General features: G+C 33.7%; 1 protein-coding gene across 4 annotated transcripts in view; it reads left to right on the forward strand.

Annotated features, from left to right (window-relative positions):
- Positions 1 to 15,152, forward strand: part of LOC132550042 (membrane-associated protein Hem-like) — a 42,581-nt gene that overhangs the window by 2,095 nt on the left and 25,334 nt on the right. For all 4 annotated transcript variants that reach the window (XM_060214038.1, XM_060214041.1, XM_060214040.1 and 1 more), the window contains exons 2-24: positions 3,193 to 3,303; positions 3,674 to 3,760; positions 4,130 to 4,186; positions 4,455 to 4,597; positions 4,691 to 4,781; positions 5,185 to 5,322; positions 5,709 to 5,757; positions 6,647 to 6,800; positions 7,201 to 7,263; positions 7,914 to 8,010; positions 8,422 to 8,546; positions 8,845 to 8,885; positions 9,106 to 9,197; positions 9,577 to 9,658; positions 10,034 to 10,092; positions 10,376 to 10,521; positions 11,699 to 11,831; positions 12,402 to 12,521; positions 13,063 to 13,202; positions 13,674 to 13,805; positions 14,126 to 14,241; positions 14,521 to 14,626; positions 14,765 to 14,907. In XM_060214038.1, coding sequence (XP_060070021.1) covers positions 3,193 to 3,303; positions 3,674 to 3,760; positions 4,130 to 4,186; positions 4,455 to 4,597; positions 4,691 to 4,781; positions 5,185 to 5,322; positions 5,709 to 5,757; positions 6,647 to 6,800; positions 7,201 to 7,263; positions 7,914 to 8,010; positions 8,422 to 8,546; positions 8,845 to 8,885; positions 9,106 to 9,197; positions 9,577 to 9,658; positions 10,034 to 10,092; positions 10,376 to 10,521; positions 11,699 to 11,831; positions 12,402 to 12,521; positions 13,063 to 13,202; positions 13,674 to 13,805; positions 14,126 to 14,241; positions 14,521 to 14,626; positions 14,765 to 14,907 — 2,425 coding nt within the window. The remainder of the gene's footprint in view (positions 1 to 3,192; positions 3,304 to 3,673; positions 3,761 to 4,129; positions 4,187 to 4,454; positions 4,598 to 4,690; positions 4,782 to 5,184; positions 5,323 to 5,708; positions 5,758 to 6,646; positions 6,801 to 7,200; positions 7,264 to 7,913; positions 8,011 to 8,421; positions 8,547 to 8,844; positions 8,886 to 9,105; positions 9,198 to 9,576; positions 9,659 to 10,033; positions 10,093 to 10,375; positions 10,522 to 11,698; positions 11,832 to 12,401; positions 12,522 to 13,062; positions 13,203 to 13,673; positions 13,806 to 14,125; positions 14,242 to 14,520; positions 14,627 to 14,764; positions 14,908 to 15,152) is intronic.

Consider the following 15,152-nt stretch of genomic DNA (forward strand, 5'->3'; position numbering starts at 1 on the left):
AATTATTGAGATGTTGTACATTTGTATAGTCAGACTAGAATGACCTGTCATGTTACCTGTAATATTCAAATTTGGTTATTCATTGCTATGTGTATCCACGATCAACTGTTGACTTAAGATGTTTCTGTTTCACCTTTAATTATTGGAAAACCATGCTCTTGGAGCTACTGAATTAGTGAACTGGTCTACCTACATGTATGATCACCATCAATCATAATCAATTCAATCACAAAAGGTGAACACGAGCGGTCATTCTTGGCAGACATGCATGTAATGTTGTTAAGAACTGCATATTTTAAACATCATTTTAAAATAATGAATCAAATGGATGTATTTTGCCTTTTTTTTCTCTCTAAATATATTTCATTTAAGACACAGTCACTTTTACATACCAAAATTATATACACATACTGGTATGAATATTATAGACTAAATCTATCTTTGTCGGATTCAGTGAGTAAAATACCTACATACTCTGGTATCAGTTTGTCTGTTTAAATATGAAATTAATATCTTGGTGTTTTAAGGTCAGACCAATTATAAGTATTACTTTGTACATTGGTTGAATTGAAAGTTTGTCAGTGATACAAGATGACTTTATAGATGACCCCCACAGCACTTGCACGACCCTGTCTGACACATTGTAGGTGTGACAAAATCAATTTTGAATTGACACAAAGGAGAGAAAAATGTCAATTATTGATTGGTTATTTATTTATTGTAAATCCATTCCACGTTAGATACATAGATTTATTCTGACAAGGTACAGAAAATATGTACATGATGAACAGTCCTTTGATAATTGGCTCTTTATACAATTTTTTTTTTTTTTTATGATTTTTTATATTTCCAAGATTTTACATGGTACACACACCTTCACACACACCCTCACATATCAATGCACTGGTGCACATATGTACTTTATACAATTTATACTAAAATAAAGTTTACAGCTTAATTTTTTTTTAAAACAATAGTTCTATGGCTGGATTTTCCAATGTTCATCTAGATATTGATTGAGTTGATATTTTTGGAATGATTTGGTGAAAGCTGAAGAGTGTTCTTGTTTATCTTGTGCATTATGGTAATGTCCTTGTTTTACTAAGAGTACACCCCATCCCAATTTTGAATGTCATTGAGTGTTCTTACTTTAAATATCAAAGAGATAGTAACGTAACTACACTACCATTCTGTAGACCTAGAAGAAAAGTAAATGTTCAACCAGTATTATAATTATAATTGATAATTTGAATTATACTGACTTTCATCAACTCAAGACTAAAATAGAAAAGACAGAATAACGTCAGAATAATTTGGACTATATACCACAGGTAAGTGAATGCAAGACAAGACTATAAGTGGTGCAAAGAAATCTATTAAGATAACATTTACTGTGTACTAGAATATCTTCAGTTTTAGTTTGATAATTTCCCAGCATTAAAAGATGTTAACCAGAAAATCTAATCCAGGTCATGTTAAAAGTAAGAAAAAGTTATATGTATAAAACTTGAAATGGTGAAACAATGTGGGAACAGAAAAAAAAATACCCAGCTGGTTTAGTCATATCCTTTGGGCATTTAGGGGAATTATCTCTGACTCAAAGTAGGGGATGAGGGCGGCGTATTAAAAGACAACATATGAAATAGCATTGATTAGATTTATCCTGGAGGGAAGTTTCCACATCAGATACAATGTAGTGGTGGGCTTATTGAATTACAATGAAATATTATTGTCATTTTACTGAGTTTTCAAAGACAGAGGGAGGTTTATTATGTGACATGGGGTTATCATTCAATAAATATTTAGTGTATCTTATCAATTTCTTTTTATTATTTCTTCGTATACCCAATCTTCTGTTTGAATGATATTTTGATTACCTTATACATCTATCTTATACATGTATATAATATGAATCAGAGATATTTTCGCATGTTTCAGTCAAGAACACCACTATCACCTACAGTTGACATATATTACTGATATATGTATGTTTAAATTATGTGTTGCTCTTGCTAATTACATAACAGTTTAATAGAGTTTACTCAGATCAGTTTGATTAGGAATGATGTTATTAATTGATTGTTTGGCTCAAATGTATCTTATCTAAATTTGCATTTAAAGGTGCAATTCATGTGTGTGTATTTTGTATAATCCTGATATTATACATAATTATGTGTAAACCTTACTGAGTTAGACAGTATCAGGATCTAATCAAGATGTTTACAAACATTTAAAACAGGCAGATATTTCCAGGTCTGAATTTGAACAATTTTACTTAAAAAATGGGTTTGTAAGGTACATGCTGAAATATTGAAGAAGTGTAGTTTCTGAAAATAGTAATAAAAGTAATAATTTGTTTTTTAGGATAAAATGATTTTGTTTTGAAAACTAAGGTAATTTTCTTTTGAAGGGTAAGATAAATGTGTTTTATTTAGGATAAGATAATTGAGTTTAGTCGGGTAAGATAATTGTGTTACATGTTGTGTGCTGCATGAATTTATCTTTCTGATTACATTTCATGTTACCCAGCCAAATCATTGAAATCAATCTGAATCATTTAACTATTATTTTTAGAAAACAGGTTCATGAACTTTTGTTTTAGAAAATGACATTTTACATACATTATAATTGATCTGTTGAAAAACATGATAATATATTACACAAATTAACAAATAAATAATTATGAATTAACAGTGCTAGTCCTGGTCTCAATTTCATCATTTGGCTATTTAACATGTATATAATTATCACTGTTGAGTTTTTTTTTTCGTAATTAAAAGTTAAAAGTCTTGACGGTAACTTAAAATAAAGGTTTAGAAATGTCATAACGTTAGAAATATATCTAAGATATTTATTTAGAAAGGATCTACACTACTATATATTGCTTCAATCAAGAATAACATATTTTATCAGTATCTATGCTTTTACAGCAATAACCAGTGGCTTGATATGGGTAGAAAATGCAACAGTCTTATTACTTTAGGTGTAAAATACTGTTTGTTATATTTGTAATTTGCTATCCTATGTACAGTGTCTATTATTATAAGAAAACAATTTGCATGAAACAGTGAGTGTGGTATAAATCTTACCAATAGCTAAACAAGTTTAGATGGTAATTATAAAATATAAAATCATTGAAAGGTTTTTGTTTAGAATTTGTATATTTTAACAGTTAAATGTTTTTGTGTATAGATGTTGGGAAGTGCTGAAAACAAACCAGCGTTCCTGTCAGACAAAAACCTAGATGCAGCCTTTAAACACTTACTACGGAGATTTCCCAATCCTGATGCCAAAGCCAGCGCGGTAAAGATTGAAATTCAAATTTATAAGATATGAACAATTTAAAGTATATCAACTCATCTTTAACAGTAGGAAAGACATCAGAGTTGTCTGTAGCCTTGTTTCATGTCTGTTCTGTGATTTGTCAAATTATTTTCTCAGATACATGAAATTGGTGTACATAAATTGTGTAAAGAATAATTTTGATAACTGCATTGTGGCGTAAATCTGTCTTTTCAAGTTCAAGTTTACATAAATGGTTTCAGACTTCAGATATGATATCTTAGGTGTTTGTTTTGAAATTTTCAATCTACTGCAGTTGTAGACTGATTATATATTGTCAATGTTTAATGTAATACCTACAGCTTGTTAATCTGTCTAAATTGTGTTGCAGTTACTGCCAATTAATTCGATCAAGAATGATGTTTGTAAGTCTTTACATCTCTACTACTTCACCTTTGTCGACATCATGGACTTCAAGGTGAGTTCCATTGGTCAGAAGTATGACTAGTTTCTTATTTTTTTTACTTCAGTCTCAAATACTTTGAGAATTATTAAATCAACTATTGAGGTTTGGAAAATTTTTAAGGTGTAAATTTTCACATGACTTACAGTAAAACTATATATTTATATATTTAATGGCATGTTTTTTATTGCCAGAAGTCAATTTTTGTTGTCTCATTTTTGTTAGTTTTGATTCAGTTGAAAAGTCATAAGTACACTTTAGTTTATCAGGATTGATTTACACATTTTATTTTTGAAATTGAAATATGCTGGAAAGTATTTTTTTCTTGTGTTTCGTTTTTGAAATATGCTGGAAAGTATTTTTTTCTTGTGTTTCGTTTTCCAGGACCATGTGGTGGACTTGCTGACCACAATGGATGCCTGTCAAGTCTTCTTGGATATTGTAAGTTCTTACTGATGGCCCATTTCAGTCATTTTATGTTCACATTTATACAATATTCAGACAAGCTGTAGGCTTGTAAAAGTTACTTAAGTGATTTTGATTGTAAGTATACTGTGATACTTCTTGATCTTCAGGCACACTAGACATTGGATTACTTTTGAAAATTTCTTTCGCTGTTGTGAGCAAAAAGTTGTTGCTCTGTGTTATGCAGATATTTTTGAATGGTTCTAGATCAAGTGACCTTTGAACTGGAAATTTCATGTTTCAGACCTTGAACTATGACCTCACTAAGATGTACCTTGACCTGATTGTGACCTATGTATCCATAATGATCCTGGTGTCTAAGGTGGAGGATCGTCGTGTAGTTTTATCGCTGTACAACATCGCACACGAGTATCTACATGCCACAGGGTAAGTATATGCCACACAGTAGGTCTGATTTTATCTACATACCAGGTACCTTGATTTTGGTATATTTTGTATATATGTGTAATGATGTTTCAGGGACCCTTGGTTTCCGAGACTTGGTCAGATGATACTGGAATATGACTACCCAATGAAAAAATTAGCTGAGGACTTTGTGCCACATACAAGGGTAAGGAGGTGTATGTTAGACACTAATCTCAAATTTTTCCTGTCATTAATTCTGTTTTTGGTGTCGGTGATAAACAAGATTATAAATATGTGATGTCCTATACATTAAAATAAATTGTCCTTTTTTCTGAACTTGATGACAAATATCACAGTCTAGTTTCTTTAACCATGACTGAATCATTATTTATTTTAATGACTGTTGGTAATCAAACCCAGGACGTCTGGCTTACTAGTCTTGTGTCTAACTGATGAACTAAAGAAAACATCTCTCAAGGTGTGTGGTACTATGTATATTGTGGCTAGTATGTACCAGGATTATATTAGTGGTGATAACTAAGTCCCATCGGCCCCATTTTAGGTATGTGGTTGATAATGTATTGACATTGAATGGCTTTGACCTATAGGTGGTGCGAAATGCGATCCTGTCGCTACAGAAAATTTATCCGAAGCGTAACATCCCTGCAGATCAGATGCGAGCCACACAGCTTCTAACACTCCTGGGAGAGCCTGCTAAGATAATGAACGTCCCCAACACAGACATGGTGAGACATTCTTCTATGTTAACTTGAATTTTATTTCTACACTTAAGATTTTCATCAATAATAAACAAACAGCTGTGTATATGGGTAGTGAAGTTAAACTGTTATTATTATAGAACCATACAGTGAAGTAAGTCAAGGAGGCCAACACACAACATCAGAATCAAAGTTGGGAAGGTGCTTTTTTCTGAACAATGAAATATCATCTATAGACAATAATAGATACATGTGTGCTTATTACAAGAACTAGGCTTATTGTTGAATAGAGAGAGTATTATGATACAGTTTTAATGATCAGTTAGATGTGTGCTGTTGTTATAATGTTTGATTAATGAGGGTTCTCCTTTTTCTACATGTCTTATGTTATGTACATGGTCTTTGTGTTGTAGATTCAGTGTGAATACTTGTCACAAGATTCTATGGAGAAATGGATTATTTGTAAGTTTTAAAATTTGTAATGGCCTCTTACTCACAGGAAAGTAACTACAAGAAATATCTGGTTTCATATAGATATTGCCATGGTATCAACTTCACCCTCAGTTGGGGTTCGTAATTTCCCCAATTGTTGTACAATATAGAGAGTTAGGATAAAATCACTGTAACTAATTATCTTTGAATATTGATGAACTTTTATCAGACTTTCTAATTATCCTCTGCCTATCATATTTTGGAGTGGTTATACAAACAGGATCTATATCTCCATCTGGTAGATAGTTTCCAGACATATCTCTAAAACCATTGAAGATAATTTTACAAAACCTCTTACATCAATCAAGTCATCTAGTAGTACCTTTTCCTATGGAGCAGTTTTTAGTTTCAGTTTCAAAAGGTTTCACAGTTATCATTGAGACAAATAACCAAAATCACAGATTTAATCATTTCTGGGGTATATTTTCAAAACTGTTCACAATAACTCAACAAACTTTCTTCATCCATCAATATCAAAGAGTCTAGTAGTGCCTTCTGCAACAGGGGTGTTTTCAATTTTTATATTTCTTTGGTTACCTTGAGAAAAAGATAGTCAAATTCATTGGTTCCAGCATATCCAGAACATGTCTCCAAAACCATTTAAAATAATTTCATTAATAAGACTTTTATCACCACATCTATTTCATCCTTGGCTATTACCTTTACACATCCTATTACTTATATTATCCATATATCATGGCCATGACTATTCTTGTATTCTCCTCAGTTGCTCATTTGAAAATTCCAAACCATTCATTATCAATATTACAACATCAACTTTTATAAAACTGTGTAGAATATTGCTACAGTTATTAACTGGTGATGTATTAGTAATATTTATGTAACCTTGTGTTTCCAGTTTGTCTGATGATCTGCCACCCATTCCTACAGGAGCCACAAGCCTGGGATCTGTGGAAGACTGCACTGCAGTCTGGCTACATTGTCCAGCTGGTTCGGGATGAAGTTCTTCATATACACAGCTACATCATCTCATTCTTTGAAAGTCTGAAAGGGTAATGGTCATTTCTTTCTTGACGTCTTTTTGGGACTGTGAGAGCAGGGCTTTCATCTGTAATTCATAGTTTGTATCTGACTTCATTAAAGTGTCACTTACCTAACCAAAGAATGCTTTATTTCCCACAAAGTTATGTCCCTTTGTTCAGAGTGTGCTGCTCTGATTTGGCATGTATGTAAACTGTTTCCCTACAACTGCCAATCTTTGAATGGGAATACATCTTTGAATGACAGGGTGTCACATACTGTAATGAGGTCTCCTGGTCCACTAGATTCAGAGCCATAGACCTTTGTTGATCGTCAGATATTGATTGTAATTAAATCATATGTACATATGGGCATTAGATATTTATTTTACCTTGGATCGTCAGATGATTCAAATATTTTTGTACATTCCAGTCAGCACCTGAGCAAGAGAATTAATGAGATTAAGGACCTTCATCATCAAGCATTACAGACATCGTGAGTTACTGTAGAATCTTGTTACGTTGGGGTTGTTCTTATTCCAGCTGTTTTTTTTTTTTTACTGGTAATCAGTTTCATCTGTAGTTTTCACTAATCAAATTTCAGCAGTAAAACTATTATGTAAGTTAAAGTTTTCTGGCATTAATCGTTAATTAAATGTGACTAATTTAGTGATACTATTGCAAACTACTCCTGTGTTATTTCATTGGTAGTCCTGTATAAGGTTTGTATGTAATTTTGTTTTGTTTGTAATTGCCACCTCACTACTGATAGCCTGACTAAACTATGAACAGTTCTGAAATGTTTGAATGCTGAGTTATAGACAGTGTTCTATATAATTGGTATATAGGATGCTGAAGTAAGGTAGTGTTGATGGTTATAGATAAGTTTTAAAGTCACCTATATACTATTATGACTTTGTTTACAATTGCCTTACCTAGACTTAAATCTATCAGAATCACAATGCCTGTGACACAGAACTCCGTCTTCAAAGATATGGTTTGTTGTAGCTCTATGTATGGCATTCATATTAAGATGAAGAGTAGATTAAGCTTCTTACTGGAGCTAAAGGAAAGGCCCTAGTAATAGATTGGAAATCAGTCACAGTCTGTGAGAAATCTCTATACTGACATTCACTGTACTTACAGACCAGGGGTTCACCGTGAGAGGAGAAAGTTTCTCCGTTCAGCCCTGAAAGAACTTGCACTCATCTACACCGACCAACCCGGTCTTTTAGGTCCAAAGGTCAGTTTTTGTGATGTGGTATTAAGATCATTTTATATTGTGTTTGACTGTATTAGTGACATCAAAGGTTTGCTGTATTTCCTCCTTTTACATTGATAGTACAGTCAACCTAATATTTGATTTGCTTATCGTTTCACACTCTATTAGTCATCTGCCTAGTGTTTGTAAACAACTGACCATTATAGAAAAATCACAACTTGTGAAATGTTTACAAAATGATTAAACACACAAATCTGAGTTTTACAGAAGGTCTTGCTGTATCCTGCTCTAAACTCATGAGGTTGACCTGTAACACGGAGTCAGGGTTAGGCTAATTACAAAACAATAAAATAATACTGCAGTATGTGAGATTAATTTGTTTGCGATACTGAAATGAATTACAAATCAGAATTCATATTTATCCATTGGCAGGCCTTGTATGTGTTCCAAGGATTGTCAATAGCACGAGATGAAATCCATTGGCTTCTGCGACATTTTGACAACCCTCCATCAAAGAAACATAATATAAAAATAGCACAGGAAGACTTTGTAGACAGGTATGTGATGTAGTTTAAGTTTAGTAGATAGGTATGTTATCTGGTTCACACCCAACCAATCTAGCTAAAGTTCCTCCAGCAGAGGATACAATGGTATCACAAATGGAGTATGAAGTCTTTCGTGCTAGGTAATCTCTTGCTGTTTTTCACTATCTATTTTGTTATAGAAATTTTTTTCGTTGGAGTATTATTTAATTTACTTCCATATTACACTGTACACACAATAACACTTTCACTATGTAATATTATTGATTGATTGTGTATGCATTGCTACAAATGATTTCTGATTTATTTTCAGGCAAATCCCTGAACTGCTTTTTTACATGGAAGAATTAAAAGGTACTATTTTACTGTTTCTAATTTGTTGATTCAGTGTAAAAGATATTTGAAGGAAATATCTTCTGTAACAGGTCTTCACGTTTCTGTACAAGTAAAATATTAATTGTATGTCAACAAACAGATCAGAATATATCTCCTTATCTTTGGGTTTATAGATTACATGCATGTATATACCATAAAGATGGTGAAACATATTCCTCTTCTCTCTTGCATTACACAGCTCTTGTAAGGAAGTATAACCAGGTGATGCAGAGATATTATGTGCAATATTTATCTGGCTTTGACTCCGTTTTACTGAATAACCTGATACAGGTAAGAAATCTAGTTTTATTATTATCATAATAAGTCTTATAAATAATTTACTGGTATGCATTGAAAAGTAAAATTTGTTAGCATTTTACATACATATTAAGTTTTACTGCAAAATGTTACTTCTGATAGGAGTATCAACTTATCAGACTTAAATCAGTTTATTTTAGAAAGCGTTTTGAAAAACAAAGGCAATAAAAATTTGAATGAGTACAATGTTTTTGATCTTTAGATATCTTCTACTTAAGAACTATAATGATTATGCTCAATAGTTGATGATCTTTGGAAATATGTTTTAATGTGATTTTATCATGACAAATTAAAAGATGTTGGAAGATAAAATTGAACATTCAATGATAAGTAGTTGACATCGACATTACAGAACTTAGCGATGTGCCCAGAAGATGAGTCTGTCATTCTCTCCTCGTTGTATAACTCTGTAGCTGGACTCACTGTACAACAAGGTCAGTTCTTACCTCATATTTACCCAGTAACTACATTAATAAGCAATTTATAGATATCATATCTCAGAAAGCTACTAGATAGTGATGTAGGATAAAGTGTTATTAGTGATACATAGATTTATCTCGGGATCCAGACAGTTCAAGATTAAGACCAAGAAAACTATCAGATCCTGTAGGATCAATTAAATTTTAATACTAATGAAAGGTGTATATCCTGAAGGATCAGGTTAACATACTAGTACTGGATCCAATTAGTCTTTCTCACAGAAAATGACTTAATCTTTTGTTAAAAAACATGAATATTAAGCATCTTGCAATTCTTATGAGAATCCTTTTCAGTGTTCAAAGTATAGTTTTCTTTGTTTTTGATGGTAGTTGAAGCCAATGAAGTGTTTGATTTCCGTGGGATTCGATTGGACTGGTTTCGACTCCAGGTAGGAATCTGTTTAATCATTATTTCTTTAATTCTTTGTTATAGTTACTCACTCAAAGAAAACTGTTTAGAATAAGGACAATGCTTGGATATGTCAGTGTTCGTTATAAGTCATAAATAAATGTAGTGTCATACTCGTCATTGTATTGTATTATAAGGTTAGACTGCTGCTAAAGATATTATTCATATTGAGGACATTTTAGCATAATGCTTTAGAGTTTTTAGATCTCTCTATTTGATAATGTCTTATTAAATTAAAACAATATTTAATATGTAATTTACAGGCATACACAAGTGGTAACAAGGCAGGCCTTACCCTGAAGGATCATCAAGACCTCGGAAAACACCTCAATATGATTGTCTTCCACACAAAAATGGTGGATTTCCTAGACCAGATGTTGACAGAGACATCCGATTTATCTATTTACTGGTAAGCAGATTAAAATCTGCAGATTGTACATCAAACAAGCAAAACAAAATTTGATAGATTTAGCTTTCAGTATTCTTCTGACAAGTTGATAAAATTCTAAACCATCTACTTGTGTAATTGGAGAAAAGAAAAACCTAGGATCTACTCCTAGCAAGTAGATCCTATTTCTGGCTCATAAGTCAAAATCTGTAGAATCTTACTTTTTGCTAGTAGGTAAAAAAAACATAAATTGCTTTTGTAGATAGGTACAGAACTACCTTTGCAAGTAGATCCAAATTTATAGAATCCGCTCCTGGCTTGTAGATAAAAACATGCCTATTCGAGAACCTTCCAGTAAGGGAAATAATACATTTTTTTTCTCAAATCCCTTTACTTCTGCATAAATAATTGGATGTTGTCACAATTTTGTCTGAAGCCTGCTTTGGTGAATGGAAATCAATTGTATGAACTGTGGGTCTCATTCTCCTCAGATGCGAGGGGCAGTGCCCAATAGGAGAAATTGAGAAAATTTTTTATAATCCTCTTCTTCTGTTGGAATGCCTGGATGTTGTCCAATTTGGTCTGAAGCATGCTTGAGTAAAGAGAAATCAATTTATAAATGGTGGATTCTTGGTCCAATGGGGTGGGAGGTGCAGGGTGCAAGAGGGGAAGTAAAATGTCAGGATTCTGTCCCACTTAAGTTCTGAAGCACATTTGACGGAAAGGGAATCAATTTTGTATAAATGGTTGGTCTCGGCCCTCTGGAGCTGGGCCAAATAGCGAAAATTGAGGATATTCTTCTTTTGTGGGAATGCCTTGATTCTGTCCCAATTTGGTATCAAGCATACCTATCATTGAAACGAAAATGATTTTGTATTAACCAGGAGTCTGACATCAGAGATGCAGGGTCTAAACGGGCAAATCAAAGTTCTTAAAGATCCTACTTCCATACAAGCATATCACCCATGTTTGTCCAAAGCAATTTTTATCAATGGTGAATCTTGACTTCTGTTTGATCACAAGGCTGGACATAATCGGGAAATTATTTCAGAAACTATTTGAAATTCTTTACTAAATGACTGAATAGCTGTATTAGCCAGGTGGTTGATGTTTACTATTGTGTTGAGAGAACTTAGTACTGTCTGAAGAAATGTATTATGATATTAACAATATATTGTTGTATTAACGGTACTTACAGCTTCTACACTCAGATCTTCGAGCACCAGTTTAAACAGTGTATAGAATTTCCATCACAGCATCGTTACAGTATCGTCTTCCCCCTCATCTGTGGACACTTCATGGTGGCCACACATGAACTCTGTCCTGAGGAGGTATGTTATTCCTTGTTGACACATAGCTTTGTCTGAATTAATTACTGCTTTAACTTTTAATTAAATTCAACATAATGTAGACAATGTTTAACATATTCATTTCAAGAAGTATGTTCATCAATTAGTTAAAATATGTAAAAGATGAACATAGCAACTCAATTGTATTGTAATTGTCAGAGTCAAGTTTGCTCTAATCTGTGTGCCACATTTTTGTTTAATCAAGTAGAGGCACTGTTCACAATATACCCATGTATGTGACTTTCTTTTGAAATTACCAGGTATATGAAATTTATTGACTGTGGGGACTACCGCACCTCTTTATCTAGATTTTGATATTTCTCTTGGTAGATGTTGATCTCCTTACTCGCCTCCTAGATTTCAAAATTTAGGTCCTTAGAATTATATACTACGTTCAAGAAGGACGAAACTGCTGTGTGATGCACTTTCATTGATTAATTTTTTTACTTTACTTTATCTAATTCTGAATTTATATTTAAAGGATCTGTTAACTTGAATTTTATGCTGTCTATAATCAGCCATTGAACTTAATGGTGATCGTCATTTTTACAGAGACATTCTATAGGGACAACAAGTGTTCAGTACGCTCACTGGTTCCTCAAGGAAATCTCAGATGAGGTGAACCAGGTGATCACTGCAATTTGTGAGGAACAGTGTCTACTTAGTTATAAGGTAAGAGGTGATATGACATACGTTAGGCATGTCTGTTTGATCAAGTGGTCTGAAGTAGCAAGGAGCTCATACTACAATGTTTATATCATTTATCTGCTTATCAAGAAATGCTGAGTGGATTTGGACCAAATGTAGTCTCAAGCATTACTGGATGGAGATAATTTAGTAGTGTATAAGTGGATATTGTGCTGAAAGGGAGGTTAAAAATTTATTTGAAAATAATGGTGCAACATCATTGCAAATAATGGAGTTTAAACAGGCCTTGTCGGGAATATGTTTTGGCTTAAGTATGTTCCAAGGACAACAGAAGTTAACCTCATTTTTAAATGTATCTTAAATGTATCTAGCTTTATACCAAGGTGAGTACTTATTGCACACATGTATTTAAAATTTGGATGTGTTATGGAAACAAAACGTCAAAGTTATTGTCACTATATACAGAACTTTCTAACACAATGACAGTACCTCGGTAATTTGTACCAGGGAACTTAGGACCTGATATTTTCTAGCTATGCTGAGGTAGATTGGTTTCTCTATACAGCTATTACCCAAACATAGTGCTGCTACCATTCTGGCGTCAGCTCAGAAGAATAAACCAACAAAGGACAAGAATAAGAAACCAGTGGAGAAGGAACGACCAGGGGAGGAGTCTTTCAGGAAAAACAGGGAAAATTTTACAAGGTAAGGAACATGTAAGAGAGAGAGGAAGGGAGAGTGGCACGGGGAAGAGTCCCTCAAGGAAAACAGAGAAAATTTGATGAGGTTAGAAATATGAAATGGGAAAGACAGGTCTGGGGAAGAGTCTATTACGAATAAAATGGGAATGATTTACACAATAAGAGACATGAGAAGAGATTGACCCAGGGAAGAGTCCATTAGGAAAAAGGGGAATATTTTACATGATAAGAGACATGAGGAGAGGAAGAGACAGGCCTAGGGGAATGTTGTACACGATAAGAGACGTGAGGAGAGACAGGCCTAGGGGAATGTTGTACACGATAAGAGACACGAGGAGAGACAGGCCTAGGGGAATGTTGTACACGATAAGAGATGTGAGGAGAGAAATTCCCAGGGAAGAATTCATCAGGAAAAACAGAATTCTGCATGATAGTGTTGAAATTTTGACTGATTGTTGATGTGGTATTTTTGTAGGATGGATAAACTCCACATGGCCCTGACCGAGATGTGTTATGCCATTAACTACTGTAACGTAATACAGGTATGGGAACATGGATTTGTTCCGAGGGAGTTCTTCCTGCAACACCTAGAGACACGATTCAACAAGTGAGTCTATTCTTCTCTCAAATTCGCACTGTGTCTGAGCTGTAGAATAATACCATCTTTTAATGTAATTGGATGGAGGATGACTTTAATATTGTTTATTGTTTTACAAGTCTATATGTATTTCTTGGTGATTTTCATTAATGAGCTCGTCTGCTGGAAGACAGAATGGCCTTACTAGCAGATGTTAAGCCTGTTGATTATATCAGTATAATTTAAACAGATATTTCAAGTTTAGCTGTAAGGAAACTTTCTGAATGATATTTAGTTTTAACAATGATACTGGGTGGACATGTGACCATGAACTGACCTTTGTGTAACAGAGCATTGGTTGGTATGATGATGTACAACCCAGAAACAAATGAAATCGCCAAGCCTTCAGAGTTGCTGAGTGGAGTAAAAGCTGTCATGAATGTACTTCAGGGCCTGGAGAATTATGGTAAGTTTGTCCTCTGCTTCATAGAAACATCCACATTGTCCTTGTTAACATTACAAATGTTTACAGTGTTCTAACATTGGATTGGTCTTAAAAGATAACTGGTTAAATGTTAATTGGGTTGCTAGTGTCATGCTCTATATTTGCTCAAAATGTAGTCTGTTCAAAGTTGATGAATAACAGACTTCTTTTGCTGGCAACAACTTTTAAAGAGAACACTCTGAGATATGTTGGTGAAAATAAAGTTGTAATATATTAAGACATCCTGTTTATGTTTTATAGTACACCTGGACATTGCCCGAGTGTTTAACAGTGTTCTACCCCAGCAGACACAAGCCACTGACAGCTTCAACGGAGAGAAAACCATCACTGCAAACTATGCTAGCTGGTCAGTTTTTCAAAATGTTTTTAATTTACATACAAATCATTATTACTTCTCCTTTACTGCATGTATCTGTCTTTATTTCTCGATTCTAATGTAAACATCAACTGTTCTTACTTAAAGTTATCTTCCCTACTATATCAGGTACCTGGATGTTTTGCTAAGGAAAGCCACTGTGAATATTGGCCAGATCGTATACTCACCAAACTATAAGTCTTTTGTCACTGTGGCTGCAGAGTCCAACCAACAGGTGGTGCTTCAGGCAGAGGAGTATGCTGACCTTACAGGTAGGTCAAGGTCATCATATCTTAATGACTGAGACATTACAGGTAGGTCAAGGTCATCACATCATTAAATCTAGGTTATAAAATCAAAGCTTGAAATTTTACTTGAAGGTCAAGGCCATCATATTATTATGTCTGAGACCTTAGAAGAAGGTCAAGTTCCTCGCATCATTATGTCTGTAACCTTGATAGTAAGTTTAAGACAGTACAAGTAGATTAAGATCCTTGTCTTTGTCATTGCCATGTCC

The sequence above is a fragment of the Ylistrum balloti genome, unplaced genomic scaffold (assembly GCF_031769215.1).
Source record: "Ylistrum balloti isolate Yb309-2 unplaced genomic scaffold, AGI_CSIRO_Ybal_v1 Utg370102, whole genome shotgun sequence".
NCBI classification, from domain to species: Eukaryota; Metazoa; Mollusca; class Bivalvia; order Pectinida; family Pectinidae; genus Ylistrum; species Ylistrum balloti.